Source organism: Idiotropiscis lumnitzeri, chromosome 4, assembly GCF_059441095.1.
Source record: "Idiotropiscis lumnitzeri isolate Australia: NSW breed Sydney's pygmy pipehorse chromosome 4, RoL_Ilum_1.0, whole genome shotgun sequence".
NCBI classification, from domain to species: Eukaryota; Metazoa; Chordata; class Actinopteri; order Syngnathiformes; family Syngnathidae; genus Idiotropiscis; species Idiotropiscis lumnitzeri.
In genome coordinates, this window is record NC_142394.1 from 15421734 (window position 1) to 15433032 (window position 11299).

General features: G+C 37.4%; 1 protein-coding gene across 1 annotated transcript; it reads right to left on the reverse strand.

The window, feature by feature from the left end:
• Positions 1 to 878: 878 nt before the first annotated feature.
• sfxn5b (sideroflexin 5b) lies at positions 879 to 10569 on the reverse strand. Its single transcript, XM_088294897.1, has 14 exons — positions 10334 to 10569; positions 7569 to 7637; positions 6411 to 6488; positions 6265 to 6291; positions 6126 to 6180; positions 6012 to 6037; positions 5811 to 5864; positions 5465 to 5521; positions 5313 to 5378; positions 4781 to 4871; positions 4543 to 4658; positions 4311 to 4396; positions 2000 to 2117; positions 879 to 1830 (listed from the first exon to the last, which is right to left on the reverse strand). The coding sequence occupies exons 1-14, from the start codon at positions 10388 to 10390 to the stop codon at positions 1753 to 1755; spliced, it is 978 nt and encodes a 325-aa protein (XP_088151023.1). The 5' UTR covers positions 10391 to 10569; the 3' UTR covers positions 879 to 1752.
• Between the last annotated feature and the right edge of the window lie 730 nt (positions 10570 to 11299).

The window sequence follows — 11299 nt, forward strand, 5'->3', positions numbered from 1 at the left end:
TGTAAAATTGATATCAATAATACATAAACTAATCATAACGATACGAATACATAAAACAAAATAATGTTGCACATACTGTTATACTTCTGCAACTAATAATAACCTACAAAATTCTCAAAGACAGGTAAACTAACGAAGCTGGCCAATCACTAAGTTTCATGTCGGTCATACGTTTAATTGAGAAGAAAATAAATCATTACATAATACAAAAACAAAGTTAAAGGCTATTGGTTCTCTAACGTTTTGCACCAAGTACATAAAAATAGTAATATTAATACTTGTTTACTTATAAGCATCACTATCATTACCCACATCCAAAGCAGTAGTGTAGGCATGGCATGCATCAAAAAGACGATTTTATTCCTAACAAGTAATGTAAGCCACTGACAAATGTACAGTTTGAACATCAACACTGTGTTTAAATATAGGAAAATCAATTAATGATCTAATTAACACGCTTCGGTACTTGTTCCACACTTTCAGAACCACCATTACAGACAACACAAGGACTGGTTTGGGTTTGGTTTATAATAAAATAATGACATTATTCACAGGAATATATTAAGTATATTTATTTAGTATTTTAAATCATGCACTTTGCACCCAGTGAGCTTTAGTGTAAATTATCAAAAAGTTTAAAAACAACCATCTCTTTTTATTTAGTGTTATAAAATTGGTCAAAAAAAATGTGTGCAAAATAAGTTATTATGAATGCATACTGTACAATACAATAAATGACAGTTTGCTTCACATTATTGGTGGTAAAATTTGGCGCGTGTCAAATGTATTTAGGCAATTTGAAATTATACACATTTTTTCACAAATTAGAAAAATAGTCAAGCAGAATGCCATTGCACTAAAATATTATTATTAGTGCTTATCACAGTTAAGAGAGGAATATTACCCTGCAATATCACCCAAAAAAACTGTACAAATAAAAAGATTAATTCATATTGTAAAGATGACAACATACCTCCAGTGACAGACAACTGAGCAAAATCATGGAAATAAATTAACGATTGTGGAGGAGTACATGTTATTAGACACATTTGTGGTCATCTAGGGATGCAACCAAATACAAATTTTAAATTACAAACGTGAAAATATGCACCATTTTGTACAGCAGCTGATAGAATACATTAATGGTAAGATGATTAATTCTACATGTGCTGCTTTCTAAAACTAAAATGTAGTATTGTAGCAGCAATTGTGCTGAATGTCATGTTCTTCATTCTGAAAATATTGCTTGGGGGATCATTATCAGTCGACTCAAAAGGTTAAAGATCCGTAGTTGTTTTCGAGCCAGTTCATACGATGACGACAGCTTTGCTGGGACATACAGTACATGGCAATTCTATAAAATTATATTACAAATACCCTATACGCAAAACTGTATAAATAATTTATAATTATTTCATAGATTCTATTCATACATATTTTTAAAATATAATAAATCTAAAACAAATATACACATATCCTATCGTTAATGTTTATAGTTTTATGAAAAACAATTGAAAAGATCTTTAGCAGTGCAAATTTTTGATGCGCTCTAGTGGCAAATACTGTTATTGCATGTTTCAACTATTAATGTGCCTTCAGGACAGTTTTTTTTTTTTTTTTTCGTGGCCTATTTACAACAAACCATATGATTTCATTCAAATGCACTTCATATGATCAGATTTCTATACATACAAAGCTGTGATAAGATTCTATGTCATCATTCCTCTCATTTCCTCTCGGTCATGTCGTCCATCATAAACCCTTGTTGTAGGTCACCACTTTGCAATCTGTTGCCATGGCAATCTCCGGCTCCAGGCGAGACACCTCAATCTGTGAAGAGGTAGGAAAAAAAACTGAAAGATAGAGAGGCTTGAAGGTGAGATTCTAATTGGAAAAAATGAGAATCATCCTGGCTGTGAGGGCACTTGACAGGCGTGGTAGGTTTGATTTGGAAGTGGAAGCACGGCGACCTTGAATTATTAATGCGCTCATAATGTACCTGTGACACCTGCGGGAAGAGGCTGATGGCCACGGGGAGCGACAGGCCAAATGTAAGCAGGCACACAATGCTGTGGATGGGCAGCATCAGTCTGCGGTTCCTCTGCAGGAAGGGCAGCCTGCAATGTACAAGCAGACATTTATTTAAAAAAAAAAAAAGAAAAAAAAAAAGAGAAAGAAAGATCTCTCAGAAGCCTGCAGTTATTTTGGGAACTGCAGGGGGTGGGGGGACCTGCAGAGTTGTGAGCTTCATCTTCTTGTGCGAAATCACCTCGAGGTGCAATTACTCAACCTGGTCTATTATTCATTAACAAAGCTCACTGCAGGGCTGCATGAAAAACCATACATTAATTGAATTCAAGTACTTAAGTATGATCAAATCTGTGTAAGATTTCCTAATTTTTGCCATCTTGTGGTCGCTATAAGCATTTTTTTAAAGTTTTGTTTTAATATAGAGGTTGACCTAAAATGTAATACTTGTATACTACGGATAATGAGAGCAGCAACTTGTCCCAATCTGAGTAAATGAAGGTCTACCATGTGCGTAAAACGGCTGACACAGTTAAAATATACTGATAAAATAGCTGCAAGTGGAAATATTACCTGCATGGCAGACATCTTTTTTAAGATGAAAAGACATTATATTGAGTTCATCTAATAAAAACTAAATAAATAAGAAAATAATTCACTCAAAAGTTTTATGGTTCTTTATGGTTATAACAATATCCTCCAAATGTGGTCATTTCCATATTATTTTTTGAAATATTATTTTTCATATTCATATCATTTTCATATGAATTCACAAATAGTAACTAATGGTCAGTCTGCACATGGGTCAATTATTTATTTGTTTGATATATTTATTTATTTTTAACAAACTATCAACCAATCTTAAGTTGGCAACGACTTCTCTCTCTCTGAAATACAATGTGAATGGCTCAACTAACATGCTATTTTTCTGTTTTGCTGAACCGTGATGGTTTCGGAGATGCGAGCGAGGACTCAGCCTGAGGCCAGCTATATTTTTTTTGTTGGAAAGAAGTCGGTTTGCTCCTTGAGTTGTGCTCCAAGTTTTGTTATTTGCAGCCCCCCGTTAAATTGGAGGCTAAGGTCAGCCTATTTGACCAGTTTTTACATATACATTTAATAGACGGGTCTTTTAACATAATAGTCTACATAATAATCTATATAAAGAAACAATACAATATATTCACAATATATTAGATTGAGGCGACTTACTATCGTGTATTTAAGACGAGAAGCATTCTCTGATACTCTGATACAGGTTTTGTGCACAGCTGTCATACATAGTTGCTGCTGTTCCAGATTTTCAGGTTTGAACATTTCTTAGTTGGCCTCCAGCTGCTGCTCCCACTGAGTATGCCGTTCAAACACGCCTTGTTAGGTTCTGGCATGTTGGTAAGGACAGTTTGTGATTTTCATGGCCATATGCGTGTTTCTTCGCAGGATTACACAAAATGATAAAGAATGGAAATGTATTTGTATTTTTATTACCATCGATTTTCTCTCATTAAAAAAAACAAACACTTTTTGAGACACAAAATTGTACTGTATATAAGAATGGTATGACTTTTTTAAAATTGCCTGGATTATATTCACTTTTTCTTTACTATATAAATTATTATTATTTTTATATATATAGTTTTACCATATTTTAAAAGTTTTCTATCTAAACTTTACATACTTTCCCCATAATTTTGTTTAAATAATAATTGACAGAAATTTATTTAATCATCATTTTGTTTTCAAATATTTTGTTTACCATAATAGCATTTTATGAATGCTTCCAAAATTATAATGACTGTTCCCATTTTGTATTATGATATAATTAGAATTGTTACGACTCTTTCCAAACGGTACATCATTTTATTTATTCATATTAACTTGTTCAAAATTGTACAGATTTAATTTATTTATTAATTTTTTAGATAGTTTTATGACTATTTAACTATAATCCACTTTTTAAAAAAATATATATTTTGGACTAAAAATGTACTATTACTTTATTTGTACTTATTCAATACTGTATATGATCAATATTTACTAATAATGACTTATTCTCTGAACTATTACCTGTAATTTATACATTGAAATACATTTTTATAATAAACATTCTATCATTAAAATTGTATATATTTTTTTGTTTGATGAAATAGTCTGTTTTTCTTCTCGGCTGAATAAATTATGCAGTATTCTTTTGCTTCACATAAAGGGGTGCAGGCTCCATTTTGTACTTAGGTGACCCAATATCGTTCCTCAATGGAGGTTGTGCTCTGTGTATGTGTACCAACCTCTCGAGGTATGACATGATGACGGGGGGCAGCACAAAGATGGGCATGGGCAGGACCACACGCGTGAACGCCGTCTCTGCGATGGCCTGCGGAACGACAGCATTGTGCACACGCTTCGCTTCAAACGAACATTTACAGTAATTCCCTCCGTCGGGAGAGCAGATGGCTGCTGCCGAGTGACGTGAGCTGCAAATAATTAATTCAATCGGCCACCTTCGAAAGTGCTACTCACATGCGAGGCTGCGATTTTGGAGGAGCCCACCACTTTCCCGTTGGAGTCGAGCACGTCGATGCCTTCTGACAGCTCGTTGTGTCTCATCAGGGCCACGTTGCAAATGTTTGCACTTGCTGAGTATCAAGATTGAAAAATAACATGAAATTATACAGCCTAAAAAGCAAACCAACCAAGTGTTCAATTTAGGGCACCAAAGACATTGACTGATGCTAATTGTGGCCCTTCAAGAACGTACCAACTGCTGGAAATGGGACAAATCTCTGTATAATCATTCTGGTGGCAGGATTCAGCTTATTGGCCTTCTGAATAAGCACATTCAGACCCACCTACAACACACAAAATACTACACATGAGACTTAACAGTGTACACATTTCTAACGTGAATTAGATTACAGCGAAATACCGCATATTCACGGGTCGAGATTCATTCATGATTTTTGGGAAACTGTCCTCGGTTAGTCACTGACAAATTTCCCTCTTTGCTGTTTTCGTGCTCAGGAATATGCCGTGTCTCAGGTAAAAAATGTTGCTTTGGTGCAATCTGGTGGCAACTTGGTGCCAAGCACCTAAATTGAACAACTGATGGGAGGAATGTCACACATTCAAGCCATAACAATGTGTACTAGAAAAAAATACTTTGTTACCAACTTGTAGCAACTATAGGCAAAAACATTTTTTCCCCACTATTCATGTTGGGGTTTCGGATTACCGTACATGTCATCATTAAATAGTGTGAAAGGTGGTTTTAATGCTCACTGCAAACTCACTGCAATAGAGACAGCACCGGTCACAGCTCCAAAATAACCTTGCAGGAATCTGGACGTTGGCGTTGGCTGCGAAATATTACAAAAAGCGCTGTGATTTATTTATTTATTTTACACAGATGTCATGAGTACAAATCTAAAGTGGTGCTGTTTACCTTTGTGGCATTGCGGTTGGCGTAGTTGACGCAAGCATTGTGACTCTGATTCAGCCACTGGAGGAAAGGAGTACATTGACTCAATGTTAGTTTATAGATGGATAGGTAGATTGCTAGTTAGATAAATGACATTTCTGGAAGGAATTTCGGATGAATCCATTTCACCGCCCCCTCAGCACTATTATTGGATGTCTCTAAACAGATTATCCTGATCGCTTATCTTAAAACAATAGCAGAATAGGAACAAAATAATGATGAAGAAAGGAAGCAACAGATAAAGATGACATCTAAAAAGCCAATGGCAGAGAAATATGAAACATGATGGCAATGTTGATGTTTTTTTTACCTGCCATATAATAGTGGACACCATAGTCTGATTGGGCAGAAGAAGGCCGATGACCTACAGTAGATGAAAGTCAAGGAAGCAAAGCTTATTTTGGAACAAAGTCCAAAGTTCATCTTCCCCAGGCCCAAAAAAATGAGCATGAGAATGACATCAGCGGTTAGCCGAAGCACGTGATTAAAGAAACAACAACACGGGACTTACAATGGGCGTTCCGAACGGTACGTAACCTGCGCGGGCCAAAAATATAAACAACACTGAGCAAACAGAAGGAGAACAACATGGACGACTTCCGGTAAGATCTTCATTTTCTCGTACCTGACATTCGGAACGGCATGAAGATCTTGTCGCCTGTGTCGGGATGAATGATGGCCTGAGATGACATCATGACAGCATGATATCATCATCATGTGATCGACCTAATAACGCTTGACTGACTTTACCACTTAGGACTCACCTGTTTGACCTTTTGGGCTTCCCACAACTTCACAAGGCAGATGAATAGAAGCAGATAGGAATCGTCAATTCATCAGGAATAATTATCTCGACTTTTATTAAATAAAAATAGAATCTTCTGTCAAGTTCACATGTAAGAAGACTCACCTGAAGATTGGAGATTCCTGGTGAAAGTGTTCCATGCTTAAAGTCATCCAAGAGTTTGACGCTCTCTTTAAGTTGTTTCTGAAATGAAATGGCATCGTTATTTTGGAGCACCAGCAATGAATTATTGAGTCGCTTTTCGCCTCACTGTGTCTGATGCACAACATAGAAGATATTCTGGATTTAGTGTGACAAAAGACTTCAATGGTAATTGTTAGAATAATATTTAGAGGTTATTATACATTTGCCATGACGCAACTTTATTTCAATACATGGTGCACATATCATGTTGCAAATTAGTGTAGTGGACTATGCTTGAGTGTTTACAGTCAGAGTGGAGGTACAGGAGGACATCTCTACTGCAGAGAGGTGCCTGCAAGTGGCAGGGCGGTGGCACTTCTTCAGAAATGAGGATGAAGTAAACAACATCGTGATGAGTCCTGATAAAGAAGTTGGCCTCAAAGTCTGAAGCAAGCAACATCGTGCTAGGTCCTGATAAGAGATGCTGACGTCAAAGTCAGCTGCGACCCACGACGGCACGCTCATGATAAACCGGACCAAACCAGCTTTTGAGAAGACGAACTGTACCACCCGTTAATGTAATCTGATTTCTCGAAGTGTAATCTGATTCCTCGATGTTATAAAAGGGAATGTATGAAAAACATCGAGGAACAGAAGGGAGATGAAGTTGCCAAATAAACTTTGTTAACCTTTCTGTCTCCACTTGGGCTGCGTATCTCTCCTTTCAGCTATGAACCCTATATGTCAAATTGGCGAACCTGACAGTAATGGCAGTTGTTTTTTTTTTGACATTCGTGGCTGCTCCCTTCCTTCTTTGGTGGAACTCTAAAGTTCTCCCTGCCCCCTGACATTTGGGTCAGGAGCCGTCCAAAAACATGGCTGCTAAGTTTATTAAAGACTCAAAATCGTCCACAGGTGCAAATATGCTTATTATCGGTTCAGTGTCTATATGTGCCTTGTGATTGGCTTTTCGCCCAAAGTCAGCTGTAGTAAGTTCCAGAATAAGGATGAGCAATACAAATGGATTTGATTTTATTACAATATATTTTCAAAAGGCAAATACAAACATGTTGCTTTTTCAAGTTTGAGACAAATATAATTGCGGGCCTTTGCAGTGGCGGTTTATAAAAGTAGCTTTACCTCAGATACAAAGAGAGTGCTAGGGTCAATGATGTCCACAAAATGTCTCAGGCGGCCAAGAAAGGAACCCTGGAACAGAGACACATTTCACATTTACTCAAAAGCAACACTTGATAAAGTTCATCGAAAGTTGAAATTCGGAATTCAACCAAACATTTCTGTAAAAAAAAAAAAAAAAAGACACTTCACTTCCTAAACCCAGAATTTGCATGCAGAGGGTATCCTTCACTGGAAGCTGCGGGTCAAGCTTCTTTTTTCCGCCGTTTTTGTGTGTTGCCCTCACTGTCCCCCATCAGCTCTTGCCAAGTGCAAAGCGTGAGTGCCAGCAGTCTGAACAGACGCAATAATAATGCCAAGAGCCCGTTTGGCAAACCAGATGGACAAAAAACGAGGCAGCTTCAATCAGACGCCATGGAAGATATCCATCACTGCAAATAGGACGGAACCAACCTTATTTTACAACATTTTAATGATAATTCCTGCAAATAACTGTCAACGACCTTCATGGCTCCTCGACAAGTGCAAAAAAACAAAACACACACTGTGATGCCTTCACTGTCTCGCCCTCCCGTGTTGCTGAAGGAGGAGGCAGACTCCATGCAAGGAGCCGGCTTTAATTATGCATGAGTTCTCGCTCTCTGGGGACAACACAACACTGCTTGCACAGACGAAGCGCAACACACTGCGCACACAAAGTACGCTGAGATTTAGCGCTGATTCAAGGACTGGCCTCATTTTTTGCAGCGACGTGTAAGAACGTAAAAAATGTGCCTGATAGATGTGTACAAAAAAAGTATATTAGCTTTTGAATGTAATTTCTTTGCTAGTGAGAGGATTACACAAAAACAGCAGAACCCTTTTCAACTTTGTGGAGTGGTGAGGCAAGAAACCATTCATTTTGATGCAAAATATTTCATGTATTTTTCATATCTCTATGATTAATGACCCACATTAGAATTGGAAAGTCTTGGCATGGGTCCAGCAAGGCTCTCTAAATGCCAATGATTTGTTTTTAATAAAAATAATGTAAACTGTAAAAGTATTGTACTTTATAAAAATAGAGCACTAATAACAAAAATAAATGTTTAAAAAAATGCACAGTTTACGCATTGAGATTTCATGCATTAATTCAACGGCCATTATGTGTTTGGTATTTGTGAACACTTTATTTTATATTTAGTTTGACACTAAACTTAAACTGAGTGTGGCAATGAAGAGTTGATCACTGTTTGCAAAGTCAAAACAAAAACAAGTAAAATGGTGGCTTTTATCTCCCAAAACTTGATGACGAAAAAACACTTTTAAAGATTGTTTTGAAGAAAGGCGAGGTCTTGCCTGAGCATGACCATGTCAAAACCTTTTCAAATGTTCACCTATGCGATACAATTTCTGGCAGTGAGTAAGTCTACCTCATAGTCAACACACTCAGGTTCACAGCTCAGCTGTGACTCTCCAGTCTACCCGCAACTCAAGTACAAAGGAAAATGCTAGTGCAATATTGAGCAAAATATGCATGGATGCAACACAATTTCCTCATGTCTTCCATCTTTCGCCACCAAAGTACCTGGGATCAGAGTTTAATTTAAAATGATTTATTTAAAATGAACCTTGAAAGCTTATCTATAATATTAACTGACAGAGATGAAAACGAATGGAATTTTCCTCTGTCATTATAGTTAGTTTTAGTTTTATAAACGTAAGATGTAGTTGCAGTAAGTTTTCTTTTTTTAAGCATTTCATTATTTATTTATTTATTTTGTAAGGTTAAACAATTCAACGCATACGGCAGCATTCTTAACAACCAGTTACTGTAATTGATCAATCCATGAGTATCCCAATACATGTTCTGCACACAACAGAAATAGGAATCAAATTGAATTGTGTTGTGGTGATTGAATAAGACCAGAAAAGAAAAGTGTCCTCTTTGGACTTTGCTCAGTGCGGCAGGAGGTAAATAATTCCCACAGGCTGCTGCTGAATCAGCAAAAAAGCAAGGTTTTAAAATGTGAAGGTCACTTTCATGACGCTGACCAATGCAAATGTTTAATCGCTCGTTTGTAGGGATGGGAAATTGAGTAATGGGCTTCATTCAATGGAGGGAAGCAGCTCATCATTCTAGGATGTGGGATGGGGGTGGAAAGTCAGGTGCCTTTTTCCAGTCATGGGACAATTAAGATTTCACACCTAGGGCCAAATTAAATTTGTGACCAAATAGGCACCCATCCATTTTCTACATTGATTATCCTTTTTAAAGTTGCAGGTGAGCTGGACTAGTGATGATTTGAGAGCGTTTTGGGATCGTGTTGATAAATTAAACTTGTAAATCAAGGCACCGCCTTACTTTGTTGACGCCAATTACTACTTTCCTGACAGAGCTTAAGTGGTATCTTATGACAGTTTGGTCGTTATATAAGGAGCATAAAATTCGTAAAAAAGGGAGTTTGCCCCTGAATAGAAATGTGATCATGACACAAGATAGCTCAATGTGCAAACTGCACAAGGGAGGGGAGGGTAGAAATCTGACACGTCTAATAAACTGTTCGATTGCGTATTTTAACGGGGAAAAAAAGTTGTCACATTTTTAAAGGAGCGCCCAAAAGTGCAAGTAGGCAAAGTGCGAATAAGTGGGAAGCATCCCGAGCGAAGGCGAGGAAGAGGATGAACCTGCCTGTTTTCCAACCCGAGTCCCCCTCCCCGCCACCCTCGTCCTCCCTCACGTTCAAACCTTATGTCACAATCAGATAAGAAAGATAAAGACGGCTTACCTGGTCGTAGCGCGACCCCCCGAGTCGGAAAGCAGGACAAGCCGCAGCCTCCGCCATGACAGCCCGCTGTTGTTTCTTTATTAATGAACCTCAAGTACAGGCAACTCCTCGCCGTTCAAAGTAGTGAGTGGTGGAGAAAAGGGAGGCTTGCTGCCAGCCGCAAACCCTACTGGGAAAGGTAGTTCTCTCCCGCTCGCCGAGGCGATTTTAGCAACAGTGCATGACTACACCTCCCAAATGATCGATGATAGGCAGCAAGCTATTGCATAACTGGCGCGATCGACCGCGCTCGTCTGTTAACGTTTGACGAAGAGCCTGGAGAAATATATCATAAAATATTCTGGCTCATAAAAAAAGGAAAAAAAAATAATGATTAGCCCGTTGGCCGGTCTGTGTGCTCCAAAAGAAAATTAATTATTGTCTCAATAAAGTATTTTTTTTTTACCAGATCACAAAGAATATCAAACTAACTCAGTAAGTAAAAATAACTAGCCAATAATTTAGGAGTAATAACTCCTATTAAAGCTTAATTAACTTTAAATTAAATACATGAAATAATTGCAAAAATAAATTATAATTATAAATTATAATAATGTAGATACATTAAAATACATCCTATATAAATTAAATAATGACATAAGTACATGAAAATAAATAAATGTGTGCCATCCACTTTCACACAGCAAGAAAACCTAAAGTACAGTACACCTAAAACATCCTTAATTTGTTGTTATGCTGTGTTTTGGGCTTGTCCCATCTGTAGTCACTACAGCGAATAACTCGTATGATTTGTTTGGCAGTTTTCATACAGAATGACCTTGCTGAGGCAACACAACAATAGTTGATTCAGGTCTGGATCGTCCCGCAGGCAAGGCTCCAGGATTTTTTCTCTCAAATCCAGACCAATACAAAGGAGGGCAGGGAAAATAATTCACAAATATATTTTAGAACGGCAAATAAAATGCT